This window comes from Dama dama, chromosome 13 (genome assembly GCF_033118175.1).
Source record: "Dama dama isolate Ldn47 chromosome 13, ASM3311817v1, whole genome shotgun sequence".
Taxonomy (NCBI): domain Eukaryota; kingdom Metazoa; phylum Chordata; class Mammalia; order Artiodactyla; family Cervidae; genus Dama; species Dama dama.
The window spans coordinates 54,767,889-54,793,581 of record NC_083693.1 but is presented as its reverse complement, the minus strand read 5'-3'; the positions used below and the strand labels follow the sequence as shown (position 1 = coordinate 54,793,581).

At 38.3% G+C, this 25,693-nt stretch overlaps 1 protein-coding gene across 2 annotated transcripts in view; it reads left to right on the top strand.

The window, feature by feature from the left end:
- The window catches only part of SLC25A21 (solute carrier family 25 member 21), a 503,486-nt gene that overhangs the window by 468,454 nt on the left and 9,339 nt on the right, over positions 1-25,693 (top strand). For both annotated transcript variants that reach the window (XM_061159188.1, XM_061159189.1), the window contains exon 7: positions 5,392-5,556. In XM_061159188.1, coding sequence (XP_061015171.1) covers positions 5,392-5,556 — 165 coding nt within the window. The remainder of the gene's footprint in view (positions 1-5,391; positions 5,557-25,693) is intronic.

The window sequence follows — 25,693 nt, the reverse complement described above, 5'->3', positions numbered from 1 at the left end:
ATGTGATAGTTCAATTTTTAGCTTTTCTGAGAAACATCCATACTGTTTTCCATACTGACAGCACCAATTTACATTCCCACCAACGGTTTATGAGGGTTCCTTTTTCCCCACATCCTCTCCAGCGTTTGCTGTTTGTGTTCTATTTGATGTTAGCCATTCTGACAGGTATGAGGTGATTTCTCAGTGTATACCATGTCTTGTTTATCCACTATTAGTCTGTTGATGGATACAGGTTGCTTCCATATCTTGACTGTTATAAATAGCGCTGCTATAAATATTGGAGTGCATGTATCTTTCAATTTTTTATTTTCATTTTTTCAGATAAATTCCCAGGAGTAGAATTGCTGGGTTATGTGGTAGTTCTATTTCTAGTGTTTTGAGGAAACTCCATACTGTTTTCCATAGTATTGCACCAATTACAGAAATTCTATTTCATAGTTCATAATCATTATAGAATATTCTCATGGATAGATATAATGTTTTTCAGTATATCTCTCCAAATAAGAAGCAATATAAAAATATTTTTGTTTCTAGAATACGAGCAAAGTGCCATACTAGATAGTTAACACAGTGCACGGTACCTTGTAGGGCTCTATAGGTGCTTGTTAAATAAGTGAATGCATGGAAGAACAGGGAGTTCCCAGAATTAGCAACTGGCAATAGCTGACATCAGAGTTAGTCTCTGAGTTCCTTCAAATGGAAATACTTCTGGCAGGTAACCGATGAACTGAAGATTTTTCTAAACCAATGTGGAGAGCAGTGTGATATGGTAATATTAGCTACATTCTGACTCACTTATTCTTCCACACTTGCAGTCTGGTGCAGTCAATGAAAAGTATATCTAAGAAACTTAGAATGCAATTTGGCCCACAGCTGGTAACTAAATATGAAAATTGTAGTGAATCTAAATATTGGGAGGAAACCGAATTGGTGGGTGACCTGCTGGGTTGGATAGTATTGGAATCATTTGGCTGATGATGCTAATCAGTCACCATTTTGTTTTGAAATGGAAGCCCAGTAATCAAATAAGTTTAGTAAAATTCCTTGTGTTTACAGAGATCTAGTCAAAATGATTCTGTATTTTCCTATTTAAGCATCCTAGTGGAAGTCAGGTTTTGCCTTTCTAATTAAATATTTGCTTACATGTGTGATACAATGTCTCTGAATGAAGCAAAAAGGGCACTTCTAATTCTTATGAGAATTAGAGTTTAAATTTTTCTTTATTTCCAGGTCCCAAGTTGCCAGAAATATATGTTTGTATTTTATCTCTTACGTGCATCAGTTGGATTAGCAAACTCTGAAAACCTTACAGCCTATGTATAACAAGAATGAGTCAACGAGGATGACAGCACCATTGGATGAGATGTAGAATTCTGCTTAAGCCATTTTTCAGTCCTTTCCCCTTAAAATATTACTCAATCCTTGGTTTCTCACCTGTAAAATATAGAGAATATACCTGCTGCCCATCTTACAGGTTGTTAAGAGGGGCAACCGGATATGTTCAGATGACAAAACCATGCAGAGTATTAAAACACGAACTTTGAGTCTGCAGGGCTTCAGTTTGAGCTCTGGAACCTCCACTTATTCTGTGATCTTGAGCAAGTAGCTTAATTTCCTCATCTGTTAAGTGGAGGTAATGATAATACCCACCCCATACACTTGTTGAAAGGGTTAAGTAAGATGATATATGTAAAGTATCAAGCATCTATGATAATGGCTGCCACTAATGAGCAATTCTTGTGTTGCGAGTACGTGGTAACCTGCATGTATGTGCCCGCTAGGGTGTAAGTACATTATGGGAGGTGGAGGACCAGTCAGTGCACTTCTCCATTCTCAGAGTCTGCTCCCGTGTGATGGCCTTGCTTCCACTGTCCATAGACCTGTCCAGGGGACAGCTCTTACTGAGGATGTTTACCAAGTGGCAGGGAAGAGACCAGTTTACAGGATCTTCTGCTTCCTGGGTTGAGGAACTATCCCTCAAAAGAGATCTCTAGCCCAGGAGTAGGTATGGTTCAGTCTCAGAGGAAGCAGTCCTATGATCTTGCACTCTGTATATGTTTCTATAGGACTTTCTCACAAAGGTTCAGGGCTCTGCCAAAGGAAACAACAGCCGGAAGGAATGAGCAGGAAGAAGCTAGCTTCCCCTCCCTCACATCAGCCTCCACCTTTTGATTGTCACTGTCTTCAGCCACCAAAAGGAATTACCTGTTATTTTACTATGATAACTAGTTTTATTATTATCATCATAATTGCCATTATTATTAACAGCTAATGTATAGTAAATGCTTATACAGGGCAAAGTTCGTTGACTTATTTATCATCCCAACAATCCTATGAGGATGATTCTATTATTATCCTTATTTTACAGATGAGTAAAGTGAGAATAAACCAGAGAATAAAATACCTACTTAACCTGGCAAATGGTATTGCTGGGGCTCAAAGCTGGGACTGTCTGGCCCTGACCCCTCTTTCTAACTACAGTACCACCCACTGATTTGCTTAACTATTCACAACTGAGTTCAAATTCAGCAAAGCATTTCACTCAAAATCCATGTGTTACATTTTCCCATGTCCACCTAACACCCAAATTGGTGGGAATCAGGCAGTTAGCGGTCAGTAAATGTTATTTGGATTGACATAATAGACATTACTGTTTATAAAATAGATAATAAGAACCTACTGTATAGCACTGGGAACTCCACTCAGTACTCGGTAATGACCTAATGGGAAAAGAATCTAAAAAGGAGTGGATATATTTATTGTTGATTTACTTTGCTGTGTAACAGAAACTAGCACAATATTGTAAATCAACTCTACTCCAATAAAAGTTCATTTAAAAAAGACCTAATAAAAGTCCTCTCTTTTAATTCTTATGGTTTAGCACACTAGAGTTTAAACTGATTAAAAACATCTTTGTTGTTTTTCAGTCACTAAGTTGCGTCTGACTCTTTTTGACTCCATGGACTGCAGCACACCAGGCTTCCTTTCCTTCACTGTCTCCCAAAGTTTGCCCAGATTGGTGTCCGTTGAGGTGGTAATGCTATCTAACCATCTCATCCTCTGCCACCCTCTTCTCCTTTTGCCTTCAATCTTTCCCATCATCAGGGTCTTTTCCAATGAGTCGGCTCTTGTGCATCAGGTAGCCAAAGTTATTAGAGCTTCAGCTTCAGCATCAGTCCTTCCAATGAATATTCAAGGTTGATTTCCTTTAGGATTTACTGGTTTGATCTCCTTCCAGTCCAAGGGACTCTCAAGAGTCTTCTCCAGCACCACAATTTGAAGGCATCAATTCTTTGGCCCTCAGCCTTCTTTATGGTCCAATTCTCATATCCATACATGACTACTGGAAAAATCATAGCATTGACTATATGGACCTTTGTTGGCAAAGTGATGTCTCTGCTTTTTAATATGCTATCTAGGTTTGTCATTACTTTCCTTCCAAGCAAGCATCTTTTAATTTCATGGCTTTGTAACCATCTGCAGTGATTCTGGAGCCCAAGAAAATAAAATCTGTCACTGCTTACACTTTTTCCCCATCTATTTGCCATGAAGTGATGGGCCTGGATGCCATGATCTTAAAAAACATGTTAATCTGTGCTTTCAATTAAAGCCATTGGTTCCTCTGTTGCTGAAGAATCTAGATGATCTCTACACTCTCCATCTCTCCTGCTCTCAGATACTGAGAGTGGGTGAGGATGGAGAGAAAGCTTGGGCCAGAAGCAGGAAGAACTGGTGTTGGCCAGTCTGGACCCAGGCAGCCTCACTTCTGCCCTGTTTCTCCCATCCCCAGGAGAACTGCCTCTTTCCTTTCCTCAGCCCTCTAGGCTGCATTTCTCAGAGCACAAACACAGTGCCCAGAAGCCTTCTTAGCACCTTCAGAGTCTTTCCAACAGAAATGAACTGTGGCTCAACTTGTCTTCAAGTCTCCTTTGAAAACCAAAATGAATAATTTAAGTTGATAGTTACTGTGCCAGAACACAAACAACAACAACAACCAAATCTCATTTTGTAGCAGAGAGAATGAATTTTTACCTTCTGAGATTTTTGGTTTTCCTCTATGAAATGTCTTTTATTGTTTTAAGATATGTTCCTATGGTTTTTTTTTTTTTTTCTCCTTCACGTCACAAAAAAAGGGCTTTCTTAGGATTAATATATTGTCATTAATCCTCTTAAATGAAAAGAAGTTGAGTGTAAAATTGTAGCTAGAGTTTTTAAAACATTTACCAGTAAAAGCTATAGGATTTTACTCTATAAACAAACTCATTTAAATGTATCAGGTTAATTACCTAAGCTACAAATACAAGTTGGATGAAAAGCCTTGATTGAATTTGTCCTGTTCTGTTTGGCTGACACAGCCTTAATTGCACATGTAAGAAAACACTTTTAGTCAGTAAGTGCATCAGACTGCCATGACCACTCCAGCAACCTGCTCCAGTGAAATTTCAAACAAATGTCATGTCAGTGCTTGCCTTGTAGGGGGAAAAAAAAAATTAAACACTGAACATTTCCCCTTATTTGCTATTCAGTATTCAAAATTTAAGAGGGAGAGATATCCTTTGTGCTGTACCTCCAAAAAAGGAAACAGTCACTCAAACTTATTTTAAAGCTTATGTGAAGTGGTGTAATTGTATTGTAATGAATTATAAACCTCAGGGCAAACTGCAGTGATTTCTTTAGCAATTTCCAAAAGAAGCATAGATTGGATTCTAGCAGTCAAGGTATTTCAACCTTGGGTAATCAATCAAAGGCTAGAAAGAAGTAAATTAAAAGTAACCCAGTCCTCTCAACACCATTGATTTATCATTTATCACAGCAAGTGTTACACACACTGATTGCCCACTTTCTTGAGGAAGTCTACAATCAACTACTATTTATCCATGACTGATTTCTAACCTAACGCCAGTTTAAACTATTGAGGCAATGGAATCAAGACTAATTGTAACATTTGCTTTAGAAAAACATAATTAGGAAGGTAAATATACTGGATTCAGGAGCCAAATATACATTCCTTTTGGATTATGCATGGTTATGGATTTCCAGTTTATCTACATGGTTAATCCCCTCCATTAGTGTGGATGATCCAGAATTGGATGCAACTATTGACATGTTGAAAATGATGCTAGTCATTATCTGACATTAGTTTCACTAATTCTACCAAAGGTATTTTTTTCTTTGCCAACAATCTTCCTTTTAAGTCCTGTTGTCATGCATGCAATTTTATTTACATTTGGGGTTTCCTAATTTTAAAAAGCATGGATCTAGGCATGATAATTCATGTTTGGAGGAGGAGGTCCCTAAAAATTCTGGGCTTGAAGGGAAGCTGAAATGGTAATTTGCCCTGTTTCACGGTCCCAAAGATGACCTTTCTGGCTTTGCTCCTCTCTCCTGCAGCAACCATCCACTGTGAGTTATGCAAGACACATCATTAAGAAGGAAGGTTTGGGACTCCGAGGCCTCAACAAAGGATTTACAGCAACTTTGGGACGTCATGGAGTTTTCAATATGGTTTATTTTGGCTTCTACTTCAATGTCAAAAACATTATTCCTGTCAATCAGGTAACCATTTCATAGGTTAAAATCCTGGAGGAAAAATCCTATCAATGATGGTAGCTACATAGATAGAGTGTTTATCCTTCCAAGTCACTGTGCTGAACTCTTTCATCCGTTTCCTAGTTTGATCCTCACATCAGCCTTGTCACTGAGTATTGTTATCTTTATTTTGAATTCAGAAACTAAAATGTAATTAAAAAGATCAAGTAAATTGCCCAGAGTCACATAATAAAGAGCAAAGCAGACCCCTGAACCCAAGTCTGACACCAAAATTCTTCTTCTTGAAGAATATGCCATTATACCTGAATGTTTAATATTTATCACTAATAGGAATTTCTAACAACTGTTATTACTTAATTTTTATCTCAGAAGTATAACTTTCTCAAAGTTGAAATTTTCATAGTCTAAATACATTTTAAGTTTATGAAAGAAAGTTATCAGCCTAAAATTTAAATCTTACATAGATAGTAATTTTTAAATTTACCTAAGTTAATTAGGGTAAGTACTAAATTAACTCTTCTAGGATCATTCACTTTTGACATGAAATAACAATAATAATTTTTAACAGTAACTCACATATGTCAGCAGACTTTCCACTTCGATAAGATAAAAGTAGCACATCGTGTGACTTAAAATGAGCGTCTTTTACTAGAGCATCACAAACTTTTCCCCACCATCATATTGCTTGCCTGCAATCAAAAGTGTAATTCTGGAAGCACCAACTAGGGAAACATTTTTCACATGCAGGCATTTTCCCACAGGGGTTCAATTCTTCATTTTGCCTAGTACAAAAGTATTGAAGAACTTTTTATAAAGCATAAAAATATTCCTAATATGGCTGTCACCTGATTTGGTAAAGTAATGTTGGTTGTACTTGTTTTTTTTTCCAGTTATCCCTTTTAATCTAGGTCAGTACTTATCTCAAAAAGTGAAAGTGAAAGTCGCTCAGTCATGTCCAACTCTTTGTGACCCCATGGACTGTAGTCCATGGAATTCTCCAAGCCAGAATACTGGAGTGGGTAGCCTTTTCCTTCTCCAGGGGATCTTCCAAGTAACAGCTAAATTCAAGGCATGTTCCCCATTAACCTTGCATTGATGTTGTCTCACTCATTAGCCAAAATTGTTAACCAGGTTTTACTGTATTTAGAAATCTCACTTATTTAGCATAAGTTCATGTTTTATTGGTCTGAAATCAATGAATAACCACAGAATATATAGATTTCCCCATTGAGTGACGGTGCTGACACTGGTGGTCTTCGGTGTTCTTCTCCTGTTGAGCTCATGAAATACAGAAATAGAGTGCAATAAATACTTTGGTCCTGGATGACATGAGAGAGTTCAACTCTCAATACATTAAAAAAATGCTTTTAGCAGGAACAGGCTAAATAATCTGTGGAACCCAGGGCAAAATGAAAATGTTCAAAAATTAAGAATTTCCTTTTGGACTCTGTTGGAGAAGGCAAGGATGGGATGATTTGAGAGAATAGCATTGAAGCATGTACATTATCATATATGAAACAAATCGCCAGTCCAGGTTCGATGCATGAGACAGGGTGCTCAGGGCCGGTGCACTGGGATGACCCTGAGGGATGGGATGGGGAGGGAGGTGGGGGGGGGTTCAGGATGGGGAACACGTGTACACCCATGGCTGATTCATGTCAATGTATGGCAAAACCACTACAATATTGTAAAGCAATTAGCCTCCAATTAAAATAAATTAATTAATTTTAAAAAATTAAGAATTTCAAGGGACTTCCCTGGCAGTCCAGTGGTTAAAACACTATGCTTTCACTGCAAGGGGCATCCCTGGTCAGGGAACTAAGATCTTGCATACTGGCACGGTAAGGACAAAAAAAATAGGGAAAAAAAAAAAACAATTTCAAGACCGTAGTGTCCCAGGTGGCGCTAGTGGTAAAGAATCTGCCTGCCAATGCAGGAGATGCAAGAGACTCTGGTTTGATCCCTGGGTTGGGAAGATCCCCTGGAAGAGAAAAATAGCAGCCCACTCCAGTATTCTTACCTGAAAAATTTCATGGACAGAGGAGCCTGGTGGGCTACAGTCCATGGGATTTCAGAGTCAAACACTACTGAGCATGCACACAAAAAATTATGGAGCAATAAACCAAGCATGGGACTCCTCTAAGTGCAGGCTCTGGGCAACTGCACAAGTCACACACCCATGAAGCTGATTTTTTTTTTAAACTCTGAGCTGGGTGATTCATACAATGTGGGAGAAATGTCCATACCTCTTTCTCTAGCTATCTAAAGGCTTGAAGCAAATAGAAATTACACACAATGAAATGAAGGATATAATTTACAAATATCAAATAAATAATATATATTTCATTACATTTATTTGTACGTTATTTTAATGCATATATTATCACAATAATATGAATTTGGTTATATCTAAGGAAGAATTTCAGAAAGATCAATAAGATTTATATATGATTATGTGTTGTGTTGTTTAGTCACTTAGTCATGTATGACTCTTTGAGACCCCATGGACTGTAGCCTGCTGGGCTCCTCTGTCCATGGGATTTCCCAGGCAAGAATACTGGAGTGGGTTGCCATTTCCTTCTCTAGAATATCTTCCTGACCCAAGGATCAAACCCAAGTCTCCTGTATTGATGGGCACATTCTTTACCACCGAGCCATCTGGGAAGCTTGATTGTATGTTACTAATGCTTTTTAAAAAAAAGTCCACAAATACAAACTTCATTTAACAATAATCAATACACTTAAGTTACTAAATTTTACACTTTGTGAAAAAAGCAGAAGCTTAAATATTTATTTATTAGTTAAAAGACATCATAGTATTCTGAAATTATGGAAAGAGCTCGTTTATCATGCCAGTTTACAGGGTTCTGATTATATTGGCCCTTATAGGCCACACTAAGGATTCTTCTGTTTATCTGAAGAGCACTGGGAAGCCAACAAAAGATTTTAAGCAGAGGAATTACATGATAATTCTGGCTGCAGGGTGGAAAATGGGTATAGTGTGGTAGTGAGCAAAAGACATAGTATAACATCGAAATGATTGTTAGGTGCAATGCAGGGGTCATGAACTAGTGTTCATGGTGAAGGCAAGAAGAAGTGAATTGATTTGAGGAATGTTTAGAAGGCAGAATCTGTAGGATGTGATGATGGAGTCTGTGTGCATGTTGATAAAAGAGTGATGGGTAGGGATGATTCCTAGGTTTGGGGTTTGAACAACTGGAAGGATAATGGTGCCATTGATTGGGAAAGAAAACCATTGAAAAAGAACAGATTTGGGGGAAAATATTATTTCCTGAGCCTGGAAAACTGATTTAACCACATTTGAACTCAAAGTGCAGACACTGAGGCAATGATTGCATGTGGAATCTTGAGAGGAGAGCCCTGAGATGGAGATAGACATCCAGACGTCATCGGTATACCCAAGGCGAGCACACTTTTTTTTTTAAATTTAATTTTTATTGGAGTGTATTTGCTTTACAGTGTTGTGATAGTTTCTACTGTAAAGCAAAGTGAATCAGCTATATGGATACATGTATCTCCTCTTTTTTGGATTTCTTTCCCATTTAGGTCACCACAGAGCACTGAGGAGAGTTCCCGGTGCCCTACAGGTTCTCATTAGTTATTTTATATCAATGATGTGTATGTATCAGTCCCAATCTCCCAATTCCTCCCACCCTCCTTCCCCTTGGTATCCATATATATCATATATTACTGCATATATGTGGAATCTAGAAGAGTGGTATAGATGATCTTATTTGCAAAGCAGAAATAGAGACACAGACACTTAAACATTCATTTTCTGGGGAACGATCATGGGCCAATCACTTTAACGCTTTGAGCATCTGAGTATTTTAAATCTGTAAATTGAAAAGCTAAGAATGTTCTTTCTACCTGACAAATTTATTTGAGGATCAAAATAAATGGCAAGTGAAGTTTGTGAACTTTAAGTTGCCGTAGAAGTGTTAGGTGTGGGGGTTGCTGATGACAGGGATGGGGGAGGAGTAGAGGTGGTGAGGAGGGTAGTGGAAACAGTCAGCATGTAGAATGTGTGAAGAGCTTTTCCCTAGAACTGTTCCTTTTTGCACTTAAATGAACACTGTGGGGTTCGTTGTGGGTTTTGTTTTCTAGGGTTTTTTTGCCTAGAACAAAGTCATTGATTTTATGTGTTCTGTAATCTAAGCCTGATTCAGAACTGGGAAACCAGTATTCTTTAAATTTAAACCATAATAAATCAATGCTTTGTGCAGGGGAAGGTATGATAATCATTAAAACATGTTGAAGAACATCATCAAGTTGTTAACCACGAGGAGGAGGTGGTGTTCCTTGAAGGCTTTTTTCCATCTTCACTCTAGGCCAGCTCCAGCCATACACTCTGGACAGTTTGTTTACAGGATTGTTGTTTCAGTTCCCTCACCCAGAAATTGTTCATTATGTTGTCCCAAAGGAATTTGAGATTTCACCAACTCTGACTGGCATGAGATAATTCTAGATTTTTCTTTAATATTTTTTAAACTTTATAAACTGCCTACCAATATTTTCCATTTTCAAAGTATTTGATTTTATACGAAACTGTCCGTATGATCATATCTGAGGAGTGGAAGTCAAGAGCCGTGTGTGTGTGTGTGTGTGTGTGTGTGTGTGTGTGTGTTAAGTTGGGGGGAGGGAAGAGCAAGAAAAAGCAGGGAGCAGTGTAGGAAAAGTACTTTTTCTTTACAGCATTCTGAGCTGTTGGGAGCTTCTACAAGAAGCCTGTATAAATTTTATAATAGGAAATAAATCAGTGAAAATTTTAATAGAATCTTATAGAGTACTTAGTTAACTTTCTCACATTTTATTCAACCTTGTGTCTACAGAGTTAAAATAAGAACTTCAAAGAGTGAGTTCAGATAACTCAGGTCAGATATCCACCCTGAAGTTTTTAACTTTGGTTTTTCCGATTGATGATCTCTGGTAGATTCCTTTTTCTTGTTTCACTGAGATATCCCGACCTCCTATACCATTCTGTACTACTAAAATCATTTTTGTAAACTCCATGATTTTGCCTGATCCTTGTCACAATAACTGCCATTTTCAGGTGAGGAAATAGAAACAGGAAGTAAATGCCCAGAGGTGAAAGCTACTGACATAATTTATTTGAAGGTATACAGCAGGGGGCGGAGAAGACAATGGCAACCCACTCCAGTGTTCTTGCCTGGAGAATCCCAGGGACAGAGGAACCTGGTGGGCTGCCGTCTATGGGGTCGCACAGAGTCGGACACGACTGAAGTGACTTAGCAGCAGCAGGAGCATACAGCAGGGGGAAGGAAAGAACCAGAGGGAGAATTCGTTCTGCTATGCCTTGTAGTGCTACGTCTGCCTCTTACCTTGACTTGTGTTGCACATAAACTGTCACTTTAAAATGGTTACTAAAATTTAAATAAGTGAACTTGGTAGACTATCCAGTCAGTATAACCAGATTCCACATTTGCCCCATTCAGACCTGGAAGCTGGTCCTCCTTTTTCACCTCCTTAGTCTCTGATCCATAGAAACAAAGAATTACAAGACATGACCCTGGAAGAGCTAGGCATTACCAGTTTGAAAATAGTGCCATGTTATATTCTTGCAGACTTATTTTTAGAACCTAGATGTTCCTATAAGATAGTGAATAGATGGCTACAATAAAAAAGTTTGCTTTGAATAGTAAGTGACCATGGAATTCATTTAATGGCGACATTCATTTTCATCTTTCAGTAAATGGAATGCAATGTCAGTATAAAGAATTATCCTTTCTCTGAAAGAGGCCATCACCTCTCAAAGTAAAGCCTTCTAGAAATAGATATTGATTACCTTAAACACTGACATCTTTTTAAAATATTGATGAAGGTAAGCTTTCATTGCAAAACCAATTTATTTCATTTTCATTCCTAGATAGGGTGTTCAGAGCATTTTATTTGTGATGGTGGCACACAAATGGGAATCCTAAGATTTAAATGTTACATTGCTTTGATAACTTTTATCTTCTAGTTCCATGTTTACTGCTTTTCCTATGTTTCCATAAGTAAAATAATGATAACAGTAGAAACTGCTGTCTAGAGCTCATGGCTGTCAACAGTATTAACTGTGCTTTTAGTTTGCATCCTAATTAAGCATGTTTGCAGGTTGTCTTGCCAAAAACAATAGACCTTTTGTGTTGAATTCTGCCGTGATATAAATTACATGTGTGGGTTAGAAATATTCTAGGAGAGAACAATTCTTCATAAGTTCAATCTTTCTTACTTAATAAACCATTTAGACCTGTCCCTGTGGTCATTTTACTATGGACAGCATTAAGTCAAACATTTTATTTTCTCATAAGGTAATATTCATAAAAGATTGCCTTTTAAGCAACCCAAACGTTTTTCTTTTGATTTTTAACATTTTCTTTGTTTTGTAAATTCTGTAGAAAGTCTGAGGGTGGTGCTAGACACACTTCAGTTTATCAGAAGAAATGTGGGAATGTGTTGGTTTCATGATTTAGAGCTCTGTTCTTCCCTAAGGTGTGCACAGAGCAGAATGACAAATGCACCTTTGGGTTCCAGTGGAGAACTTAGACAGAGCTGTTTATATTTTGAAAAGAAGAATCTCAGTAGGATTAGATCATAGTAGGATTTAATTTATGACCATTTATTTTTCTGATCCTCTCTTACTTGGTCATCAGTCTTACCAATCATCCGGTAATGGGAAGGCCAAGAGCATTAAAGTTTCATTAAGAACAACTCTCCTTTCTGGTAACCACTGGGGTAAAACTACACGTATATATTATCTAGAAAATTCCAGGACATGTGACAAGATTCTGTGGTAAAAAGTGGTATCCTTCATTGGCAGTTTCACAGTCTCCCTGGGGGTGGGTGGTGTATGTGTTGCAGGGGGAGGAGGGCCTGGGGGAGGGGAGCAGGGCAGGGGTTCAGGCACTTTCTTAAGTAAACCTCAGGCCAAAAAGTTTTCCGTCAGGTACCACCCAAGTGGATGGAAATGAGGTGCAAGTGGCTTTAGATTCTCAGTGGGTGCTTCTATTCATTCATTACAGAAGTGTTCATGGCACATCTATCATTGGAGGCCGGGCACCATCTCACTGTCAGCTCCGCTCCTGCCTTAATGGGGTTTACATTCTAGTCGAGGAGACAGACAATAAACAAGTCCCTACACAGGGAACTGAATTGTGGCAATTGTGATAAGTGCCATGACAGACAACTGTGAAGCTGTGGGAATTTGTAACCAAAGATCCTAACTAAACCCATGGCAGGGTAGGGTGAGAATATAGGAAAGGCTTTCCTTCCAAAGAGATGTTCAGGCTGGAGCTCAAGGATGAGGCTTAGTCAGGCCAAGATGAGGAGGATGAGCAGACGCCAGAGAGAACAGAATGTGTGAGTGCACAGAAGCAGAAAGAGGCGTGGAGAGGAGGAGGGTGGCTGGTGTGTGTTGAACTGGGGGAAGGGAGGCAGTGGAAGCTGCAGAGGACAGCTGGTCAGAATGTTTGAGTCACGGTGGTAAGGCAGCTGAGTCCCCTTCAGTGATTTAACTGAGGGGGCACGTCACGTTAGTGCATCTAAATGGGCATGGGAAAGTCTCATGTACAGAAGTCCCGAAGTAGAATCTCATGAAATAAACTTGGTTCAAAGACATCTTCTTGATCATGTGCCTAACTCCACCTCAAAGCATCTCAAGTGTGTCCTTGTCCTGACTTCTCAGCATTTGGAATTTTGTTTTGGGATCCTGGTTTATTAGTTTTCCTTGGTTTTCCTTTGGGTCAGTGCTTTTATTAAGGCAAAGAATAGAATACACAAAAACAGAAAAATCCTACTGGGTTCCCAAGGAAACATTAATACTTTCCTGCATTTTGTATGATAATACTCAGTGATATAATTGACTTTCAGAAGGTATTATCTCTCTACATTTATTTATTTATAGAGAGATACTTATAAATAATAGATATTAGAGATATGTATATATGTGTGTATATACATACACACATATATATATATGAAATAATGAAGTGATAACTGTTATTCTTAAACCCAAACCCATTTTGACACTGTATGTATTTTGTAATTTTGGCTACATGTGTAAGACCTTTACAATTATTTTACATATCACAACCCTTTAAAAAACAGTTATTTTAGGAGGGGAAAGGAATTTTCATGGCTATTTTCTGAATGGCTACATTCAGATGCTGAGTTAACAAGAACTTTGATTTCATTCCAAAGCCCAGAGCCCTACAAGGATAGGATCTTGGGAATATTCCACATTCCTTAAAGAATGCTTATCTATTAAACCATCTCATTTTAGTGACCTTCTGTGGAGTGAGGAGCTAGCATTTCCCCAAATTATCTCACATGAAGAAAAAACAAACACTGTAATAGATTCTTCTGATAGCTGTGAATGGAAACAACTGTAACTTTTAATTAAGCTCCAATAGAGTTATTTTCACTGGGGGACAAGACAGCATGATACCATAACATCGAGGGAAAACATGTTTTTGTCAAAGTTTATGAACAAAACAGCAAAAGTTTATGAACAAAACAACAAAAGAGAGCCAAGATTAGAGAAAATGAAAGGTGCATATTAAGAGCTGACTTTAACTAGTTGACTTGGATCCACTGAAACTAACAATGTCTAACATGCAAATTTCTTCTTAAAAAAAAAAAAAGAAAGGCAGTTCACTCTCACTCAATCTGCCTTCTTGCTCAGTTACCAGGAGGCAACTGTGATTTCAACACACCACATCATTTTCATGACAACTGCAGCCGGCTGTGGGAAAGGCACTGCTAAGCTGCTATTATTTGCCTTGTGGTTGTGCAGGTGCCTAACCAGCGTGTGTAGGTACCTCCTCTGCAATTTGCTTCTGAGACCTTGGTTCTTTGTGTATTATGTCTTTACAGAGGAGAGATAGAGCATTTATTAAACACCTATGATGTGTCAGGTCCAGTGTACCTATAAAGGTGAATGTGACACAGCACAGCCCCTTCCTTTAAGAGGCTCTGGGCTTTGGAGTGAAATTTATTACCAGACTGGGTTTTCTGCTGTTTCTTTATATAAGGATACATCATGAACTTTATGTTTGTATTACCTCTTACCTGTGGCCTTGACAAATGAAGGACTCCATCACGATCGCCCTTCAACTATTGATGATGATGTGCTATGAGAGGGATGGAACTAAGCAGAAAATTAATGTGTACTGACAGTCCAGACTGACCATCTGTAAAATTATAGAAATAGATGGATTCTATTAAAATTGGTTTTGACCACATGTTTATATGTAATCTAATTACTAATGAATTGATTTGTAAAAATGTTTGATTCTTTTTGAATTGCTCTTGTTATGATCATAACATTCACATCATCAAAAGTTTCCTTACCCACTGGGGGAGGAGGGAGGTGAGTAAAAGAGTTCTTCAAAGAAATACTTTGCGATACCCTGAAAATCATGTGACTCCTCGTAGGGCTAGCATGTTGTCTTTAATTTTCCTATCCAAAGCATTTTATAGCAGTCTCTTTTAGTCACTTCTAAACAGTAATTTTAGTTCTTCAAACGGCAAACCCAGCTTAGCAATTTTTGACAAGTAACATGAAATCCACTCTGGGATCATCCGAGGCCAAACCTGAGCATAGAACAGTCTTGTCAGTGTGCTCATTGTAAGGTTGTCTGTCTGAGGAAGCAGGGTATAGTGACTTTAAGCTGGGTCGTTAGGAACTCTGTAAAAATGACTCAAAGCTAAAATCAGGGAGGACCTCAGGTTTGGTGTGGTACCAGGAGGAATTAAAGGGTGAGTGAATTACAGCAAATTTGGGTTGATTTGGGTTGATTTGGGTTGACATGAGGTAGGAGGATTCTAAGAGTGGACTTGAATGTATATATTCATGCTGAGCTCCCTTAAATGAGAAGCCCATCACTGCAATTTTCTCAGCCTTGCCTTGTAGGAAGCAGCAGGCTTCCTGGCCAGTCTCCCTCACCATCCCTAGTTCTCACTAGCTAACAAATCCTGCTTTTCCCATCTTCCTTAACCCCCTCCATCTGGCATACCTCTGTGTGGAATGTCTTCTTGAAGATGCCAGACCCTAATCACAAAGGCCTGTGAGATGGGCGAAGGTTCTCTGTTTATCAAGCGAGCAGCCAGTTGGCCAGTCACTAACCAAGGCATCAGAGTCCCTGCCAGGGAAGGTAAAAAAGGAGGCACATGCTTCTGTTGATCAAGATATTTTTTGCCTCTCTGCATATTAACTCCTTAAGTGTCGTTGCTTTAAATTATTGGTGCAGTCTTTACTACTGTATGTTTGGATTAGATGGTTAAATTAGTTACAAATAGGTAGTGTGTTGATTGTTAACTATTTTGAGTCTTATGTTCCCACTTGTTTGTGGAACATTACTGCCACCAATGTTTAGGGATCACTTATTAGTGCCTCTTGATGAGAGTGAAAGAGGAGAGTGGAAAAGCTGGCTTCAAACTCAACATTCAAAAAACTAAGATCATGGCATCTGGTCCCATCACTTCATGGCAAATAGAAGGGGAAAAAATGGAAGCAGTGACAAATTTTATTTTCTTGGGCTCCAAGATCACTGCAGACGGTGACTGCAGCCATGAAACTAAAAGACACTGCTCCTTGAAAGGAAAGTTATCACAAATCTAGACAGTGTATTAAAAAGCAGAGACATCACTTTGCCAACAATGGTCTGTATGGTCAAAGCTATGGTTTTTTCCAGTAGTCATATATGGATGTGAGAGTTGGACCATAAAGAAGACTGAGTGCCAAAGAATTAATGCTTTTGAACTGTGGTGTTGAAGAAGACTCTTAAAGAGTCCCTTGGACTGCAAGGAGATCCAACCAGTCCATCCTAAAGCAGATCAGTCCTGGGTGTTCATTGGAAGGACTGATGCTGAAGTTGAAGCTCCAATACTTTGGCCACCTCATGCAAAGAGCCAACTCATTGGCAAAGACCCTGATGCTGGGAAAGACTGAAGGCAAAAAGAGAAGGGGATGGCAGAGGATGAGAAGGTTAGATAGCATCACTGACTCAATGGACATGAATTTGAGCAAACTCTGGGAGACAGTGGAGGACAGAGGAGCCTGGTGTGCTGCATTCCAGGGGTTGTAAAGAATCAGGTATGAGCAACAAGTAAACAACTAAATTAGTGTCTCTTGTCAAGCTGTGGAGTCTATAAACAGTATGTCCTGTCAGGAAAATTCATTGATCTTCCCAAACAGAGGCTGGTAAACAGATTTCTTTAACTCTGCACTTACTCCAAGATTGCAATGTGATGAAAACAGCCAGAGAGTTCTAATAAGAGACCTGAGTATAATTCCCAATTCTGATACTTACTAGTTAGCCATGTCTCTCTAACAAATTATACCTGTCTCTGTGTCTCAGTTTTCTTATTTGTGAAATGAAATGTTAACATCATGCTTAAAAGGTTTGCAGGGGAGTTAAATAATGTTTGAAAATTATGAATGTTGGACTTTGCATTGCTGTCACAAAATGAGGTCAATGCATATAATAGCCACTAACATGTCAGGCTACTCAGCACCAATTTAAAGTCCCATATTTTATGAGAAAATTAGAAAATATTTAGAGGAAAAGAATAAAACTCATCTGTAGATAGGAAAATAATACTACTACTCAAATACTTGAGAGGAAGTATAATTTTTAACCATGTGGAATAAAAGGTTATTGCAGTAATGGTTTTTAAGTCATGATGAATTACATTGAGAATGGTGACAGCTGATTGCCCTTGCAAGGGAGCAAAAAACCGGAGTAAAATAACTTAGGCATATGCATGAGGAATGTGGGTTAGGAACAAAGGAAGTTTACTGATTGATGACAGTTGGAACAAATTATGGAAGTTAGTTGAAAACATTGAATAACAGAATAGATTTTTTTATCATTAGTATCCATTTACACAATTAAGATATGATCCATCAAAAATATTTTACTTAGGCTAGGTGACCTGTTTTACCATAAATTTTTAAAAATTTATTATGGTAAAAACACCTGAGATCTACACACGACAAATTTTAGATGCTTAATTTATTATAGCTGTCTGTAGGTAGTGTTATACAGCAGATCTCTAGAGCTTATTCATCTTGCTTAGCTGAAATTTTATGCCTGTTGGTTTGTAACTCATTTCCCCCTCCCCCAACCCCTGGCAACCATTGTTCCACTCTTCGATTCTATGAATTTGACAATTTTAGGTATCTCATATAAGTGGAATCATGCAGTATTTGTCTGTGACTGGCTTATTTCACTTTACATGGTGCCCTCAAGGTTCATCCATGTTGTTATATATTGCAGAATTTCCTTCTTTGTAAAGATAAATAGTATTCCATTGTATATATATATACCACATTTTTAATCCATTCATCTGCCAATGTACATTTTGGTTGCATACATATCTTGGCTGTTGTGAATACTGCTATGATGAATTTGTTGTTGTTGTTTTGTCATAAGACATGTCTGATTCTTTTGCGACCCCATGGACTGTAGCCTGCCAGGCTTCTCTGTCCATGGGATTTCCCAGGCAAAAATATTGGAGTGGGTTGCCATTTCCTTCTCCAGGGGATCTTCCTGATTCAGGATTAAGCCCACATCTCCTGTATTGCAGGTGAATTCTTTACCACTGAGCCACCCAGGAAGCTCCAATGATGAATATAGGAGTGCTAATATTACTCTGAGATTTTGATTTCATTTTGTTTGGAGAAGTACCAAGAAGTGGGGTTGCTGGATTATATAATACTTCTATTTCTAATTTTTGAGAAACTTCTATACTGATTTCTATAAAGCTTATATCATTTTGCATTCCTATCAACAGTGTACAAGTGTTCCAATGTTTCCACATTGGAGAGGTTGGTGAGGTTGTTGTCCTCACCAACACATGTCTTTTGTATTTTTTTATAGTAGCCATCCTCACACAAGTGAAATGAGATTTCACTGTGCTTTTGATTTACGTTTCCCAGATTGTCTACATTTCCCAGATTATTAATGACATTGAGCATTTCTTCCTATGCCTGCTGGCCATTTGTAAGTCTTCTTTGGAAAATGTCTATTCAAGTCCTTTGCCCATCTTTAAATCAGGTTATTAGTTTTCTTGGTATTGAATTATAGGAGATCTTTATATATTTTAATAGTAACATCTCATCATATGTATGGTTTGCAAATATTTTCTCCCACTCCATAAGTTTTTATTTTACTCTTCTGTTTCCTTAGCTGTTCAGAAGTTTTTTGACATAGTCCCACATGTCTATGTGCTTTTGGTGTCATATTGATGAATCATTGCCAAGACCAATGGCCCCTTTGTTGAAGATTAGTTGACCATTTATAAGCATATAGCATACATGCTCAGGCTTCCCTGGTGGCTCAGACAGTAAAGAATCAGCCTGTGGTCCAGGAGACCCAGGTTCAATCCCTGGGTTGGTAAGATCCCTTGGAGAAAGGAATGGCTACCCACTCCAGTATTCTTGCCTAGAGAATTCCATGGACACAGGAGCCTGGCAGGGTCACAGAGATTGACACGACTGAGCGATTAACATTTGCACTTACACTTACTACATGCTTAGATTTGTTTCTGGACTGACTATTCTGTTTCATTGGTCTCTATGTCTGTCTTTGTGTCAGTACCATGCTGTCTTAATTAACTGTAGCTTTGCAATATATTTTGAAATAAGGAAATGTGTTCCTCTTTTATTCATCTTTCTCAAGGTTGATTTGGCTACTTTTGGTCTTTTGTGATTCCATATGAGTTGTATTTTTTTTATTTCTATGAAAAATGCTATCGAAATATTTACAAGGAGAAATATCAATGACCTCAAATATGCAGATGACACCACACTTATGGCAGAAAGTGAAGAACTAAAGAGCCTCTTGATGAAAATGAAAGAAGAGAGTGAAAAAGTTGGTTTAATACTCAACATTCAGAAAACTAAGATCATGGCATCTTGTCCCATCACTTCATGGCAAATAGATGGGGAAACAGTGGAAACAGTGACAGACTTCATTTTTTGGCACCCCAAAATCACTGCAGATGGTGACTGCAGCCATGATATTAAAAGACGTTTGCTCCTTGGAAGAAAAGTTATGACCAACCTAGACAGCATATTAAAAAGCAGAGACATTACTTCTCCAACAAAGGTCCATCTAGTCAAAGCTATGGTTTTTCCAGTGGTCATGTATGGATGTGAGAGTTGGACTATAAAGAAAGCTGAGTGCTGAAGAATTGATGTTTTTGAACGGTGGTGTTGGAGAATACTCTTGAGAGTCCCTTGGACAGCAAGGAGATCCAACCAGTCCATCCTAAAGGAAATCAGTCCTGAATATTCATTGGAAGGACTGATGCTGAAGCTGACACTCCAATATTTTGGCCACCCGATGTGAAGAACTGACTCATTTGAAAAGACTCTGGTGCTGGGAAAGATTGAAGGTGGGAGGAAAAGGGGAGGACAGAGGATGAGATGGTTGGATGGCATCACCAGCTCAATGGACGTGAGTTTGAGCAAACTCCGGGAGTTGGTGATGGACAGGGAGACCTGGCATGCTGCAACCCATGGGGTCCCAAAGAGTCGGACATGACTGAGCAACTGAACTGAACTGAACTGAACAGGAATTGCATTGAATCTGAAAATCATTTAGGGTAGTATGGAAATTTTAACAACGCTAAGTCTTCCAATACATGAACATGAACTGTCTTTGTGTTTGTCTTTTAAAATTCTTCACCAACGTTTTGTAGTTTTCAGTATACAGGTCTTTCATCTTCTTAGGTAAGTTTGTTGCTAAGTATTTTATTATTGTTGGTGCTATTGTAAATGGGATTACTTTTCTAATTTCCTTTTCAGATAGTTCACTGTTAGTGTGTAGAAACATGAACGATTTTTATATGATTATTTGTATGCTGCAGCTTTACTAATTTATTAGTTCTAAATGTTTGTTATGGAGTCTTTAGGTTTTCCTACACATAATGAAAATGTTAGTCACTCAGTCGTGTCCAATTCTTTGACACCCCATGGACTGTAGCCTGCCAGGCTCCTCTGAACATGAAATTCTCCGGGCAAGAATATTGGAGTAGGTAGCCATTCCTTTCTCAAGGGGATCTTCCCAACCCAGGGATAGAACCTGGGTCTCCCACATAGTAGGCAGATTCTATATTGTCTGAATCACGAGGGAAGCCTTTCTACATATAAGACCATGTCATATATAACAGAGACAATTCTATTTCTTCTGACTTTGATGCCTCTTATTTTTGTTTTCTTGCATAATTGCTCTGACTAGGACTTCCATTACTATGTTACTATGATAAGAGCAGGCATCTTTGTCTTGTTACTTAGATCTTAGAGAAAAGGCTTTCAGTTTTTTTACCAGTGAGTATGATGTTAGCTGTGGGCTTTATTATGTTGGGACTTTATTACATTGAGGTACTTTCTTTCTGTTTCTATTTTCTTGAGAGTTTATCATGAAAACTTGCTTAATTTTATCAAGTGCATTTTCTACATGTATTGAGAGAATTGTGTGGTTTTTTTAATCCTTTATTCTTTTAATGTGCTTTATCATATTAATCAATTGTCATATGTTGAGCCATCCTTTTATCCCAGGGATAAATCCCACTTTGTCATAATGTATGATCCTTTTAACACACTGTTGGATTTGATTTCCTAGTCTTTTCTGAGAAATTTTACATCATATTCATTGGGGATCTTGTCCTATAGTTTTCTTGTCTTGTGGTGTCTTTGGCTTTGATATCAGGATAATGCTGGCCTCATAAAATTAGGTGGATGTGTTCCTTCCTCTTCAATTTTTTGTAAGAATTTAAGAAGCATTGGCAGTAATAGAAGAATTAATGTTTGGTAGAATTCACCAGTGAAACTATCTAGTCCTGGGCTTTCCTTTGTTGGAAGATTTTTGATTGTTAATGTAATTTCCATACTAGTTACGGTCTATTCAGACTTTTTTACTTCGTTGTGATTTAGTCTTGATAGGTAGTTTATTTCTAGGAATTCACCCATTTCTTCTAGATTATCCAGTGTGTTCATATATAATTGTTCACAATAGCCTCTTATGATCCTTTCTAGTTCTGTGGCATCCGTTATAATGTCAGTTGTAATTTTTCTTCTTTCATTTTGGATTTTGAGTCTTCTCCCTTTTTTTCTTAATTAGTTTTGCTAAGGGTTTGTCAGTTTTATCTTTTAAAAAACCCAACTCAATTTCATTTATTTTTTCTATTGTTTTTTGAATGTTTATTTTATTTCTGCTCTAATCTTAATATTTCCTTCCTCCTGCTAACTTTGGACTTAGTGTTCCCTTTAGTTCCTTGAGCTATAAAATTAGATTGTTTGAGATCTTCCTTTTAAAAAAAATATAGGTGTTTATCACTGTGAACCTCCCTCTTAGTACTCCTTTGCTGAATCTCATAAGTTTGGGTATGTTGTGTTTTCTTTTTCATTTGGCTTAAGGTATTTTCTAAATTTTCTATTTTGGACTTTGTGTAATAGTCTCCCACAATCTCTTAGACTAGCTTTGCTCTTTTTCCTTCCTTTTTCATTTTGCTCCTCTGACTGAATTATTTCCAATAGTCTGTCTTTGTGTTTGCTGATTCCTTCTTCTGTTTGATCTAGTCTACTACCAAGTTCTTCTAGTGAATTTTTGATTTAATTATTGTGTTTTTCAACTCCATGATTTCTGTCTGGTAATTTTTTATATTTCCTATCTCTTCATTGAAATTCTCATTTTATTCACATGTGTTCCTTTGACCTCAGTGAGCATCTTTATAACAGTTTTTTTGAATTCTGTGTCAGGTAAATCATGTAATTCCCTTTCCTTATAGTCAGTTTCTGGAGCTGTATCATGTTTCTTAATTTGGAACATCTTTGGTGATTGTTCATTTTCCTTAACTCTCTTTGTTGGTATCTGTGCATTAGACAAGGCAGTCTTCATAGACTAGCCTCATACAGGAGAAGTGAAAGTCACTCAGCTGTGTCCGACTCTTTGCGACCCCATGGACTATATAGTCCATGGAACTCTCCAGGCCAGAATACTGGAGTGGGTAGCTTTTCCCTTCTCCAGGGGATCTTCCCAATCCAGGGCTCGAACCCAGGTTTCTGGCATTGTGGACAGATTCTTTACCAGCTGAGCTACAAGGGAAGCCCTCATTCAGGAGAAAGTTAGAAAGTTAAGTTGCTCAGTCGTGTCCTACTCTTTGCGACCCCGTGTACTATAGCCCACCAGGCTCTTCCGTCCATGGGATTCTCCAGGCAAGAATACTGCAGTGAGTTGCCATTTCCTTCTCCATTTCCTTCTCCATGCAGGAGAAGACCCCCACAATTCAGGCTGGCTAGAGATTCTGGGGACCTGTACTAACTCTTTCCTTCCTCAGGAAGAAGCACGCAGCTGTCGTTTTTGTCTTCTTACTCTGTAAGGAGCAAAAGGAGAGAGATGGCCTCTAGCAGTCCAACCCTTCATCTCAGCTCTCCCCAAGGTGGCTAGACTCTACTGGAGCCAACAGAACTTTATACCAGTTCTTCTTCTCTATACCAGTTCTTCTCATTCAGCCCCAGAGAAGGTGGACATGCAAATTAATCCCTTCCCTCCCCTAGGAGAAGCAGGAAGTTAGGGAGTCTTCCTGATTATATGGCAATACACTAGGGGTAGGGACTCTGGTGGAAGGGTGTGCCGAATCTCCCTACTGAATTCTATAAGTCTGCTCATGTGGACCCAGGGTACAGGAATTTTCAACTAATTTCTAGATTTCTCATGCAGAGAATCTGTCCATGAATTGTTGGGTTTGTGTGAGAAAGGAGAATTCAAGTCTTCCTGCTCTGCCACCTTGCTGATGTCACTCTTTAGGTTAGGGGACATTCTGAATTCACTTCCAGTCTTGTGATTTTATTTTCTACCACTTAAATCTTTCTTGGACTGAGAGGTGAGCTCCTTGACTATTGAAGTGAAGTACAGTCCTGAGAGGCAAGTGTATGTCTCTAATTCTGCTGGTTGATATCTGGCAATCTCAGAGCTTCTCAGTATTTTGACTTCTTCACTTCCAAATAATAGAAGCATGGCTCTTTTTTGGTTAATTCAAAATTATATTCATTAGTAAGATAGTTTCTGTAAGCTTCAGATGCCTCATCTACTCAGCAATGTTGTGAGGCTTAAATATACAGAAAGTGCTTAACACAGTGCCTAGCAGATTGTGTGTTATCATTATCATCATCGGCTTTTTCAATTTTTAATAAAATAAACTAAAAGGGCAAAATGACATCCCAAGTAATATGATAATCAAGCCAGAAGGCTAGGCATTCAGCTAATGCACAGCAACTTGTAACGTACAATAAGTGTAGGTTGGATGAGTATACAACAAATGAATGGTGAATGTGAGGCAATATAAGATAGTGAATGAATTGTAATAAAATGTAGTGGTTGGAAGTCTGAAGAACCTGAGTGCAAATCCAAGCTCAACCTCTTATAAGCAATGCGGTCTTGATCAACTGGTTTAATTCTTTAAGTTTCATGTCTTTATTTATAAAAAGGGGTTGTGTACCTAATTCATAGGGTTCTTATATATGCTTTATACATGTTTTCTGCATATAAACTTGTCTAGAAATAAGTAACTATTATTAACAGTACCATTAATTCTGTTAGTGAAAGTTATGAAAAATAGCACAAATATCATAAGGTATATTATTTTATTACTTCTGTTTATTTTTACTATTTTATTGTTATTTCCTGTTGTGGTTATTGACAAGAATGATTTACTGATTGCCAGTACAGAATGACCCATTCAAACTATGTCATAGGTTTCACTCAGACTGAGCAACCTCACAGATATGCATTCTTGATTTGGATGGAGCTGGGGTAGGAAAAGGTGAACAGAGTTAACAGTGTTGCATTCAGTTATGCAGCCTTAAAGAAACAAAGACCTGTTTCCACCAAAGAAGGCTTTAAAATGCTCCGCAGTACATCTAGGTCCCTTTAGAGCATCACTTACCTAGCCAGGCTTCCCTGGTAGCTCAGCTGGTAAAGAATCTGCCCGCAATGCAGGAGACCCCAGTTTGATTCCTGGGTCAGGAAGATACCCTGGAGAAGGGATAGACTACACACTCCAGTATTCTTGGGCTTCCCTGGTGGCTCAGCTGGTAAAGAGTTCACCTGCAATGAGGGAGACCGGGGTTCCATCCCTGAGTTGGGAAGATCTCCTGGAGAAGGAAATGGCTACCCACTCCAATATTCTGGCCTGGAGAATACCATGGACTGTATAGTCCGTGGGGTCACAGAGTCATACACAACTGAGCGACTTTCATTTTCTTTAACTTTATCTAGCCAAGGATCCAAAAAAAAGAACCATAAGCTTCAGTTAATCAGTGGTTCTCAGACTTATGCATCCATAAGAATAATTTGGAAAATTTGTTTAAATAGATTGTTGTGCTTCATCCCTAGAGTTTTAGGTACTATAGTCCTGGTAAAGCCCAAATTTTCATTTCTAGTAAGTTCCCACATGATACTGATGGTGATGGTTCAAGGACTACACTGTGAGAACCACTGAGTTCACCGATACAGTTGAGATATAAGTAACCCGACTCCAGAGTGGGAATATTTGCAGAAATATTTTCACTACAGTGAATTGCCTGATAACTCCCATGAAAATGAGGACTTCCTGTTTTCAACCCCAGTGTTTTCAACACTGCATTGTCCTCTTCTTACTTTATAAATTTATTGGTAGGAAAAATGATTTGATGAAGTTGTTTTTAACTTTCATGAGCCTGATAAAATCTATTGAAACTTTCTCCAGAAAAACCCAAATACACATACACAGAGCATTGCTTGTAATTTCAGGTGGTTCTCAGGTACCTCCCCCCACAGCCCACCTGCCAACCCATAAGAGTATCAGGAGAAAAACTGTCCCCTTAAGGCAAAGTCTTGGGTTCACTTGGATGTAACAAAAAGTTTCTTCTTATACTTGGATTTGCACTCAAGTTCTTCTTATACTTCTTCTATACCTTTCAGTTCACACATTTGTAAAATAAAAGTAAAAATAGTAGTCCTTACCTCAAAGAGTGATTAATTGATATAGCACACTGAAGAGGCTAATTTGAAAACCAAAACCACTAAATATTACCTTTTGCACTCTCTTTCTAGTCCTGCTACAACAATCC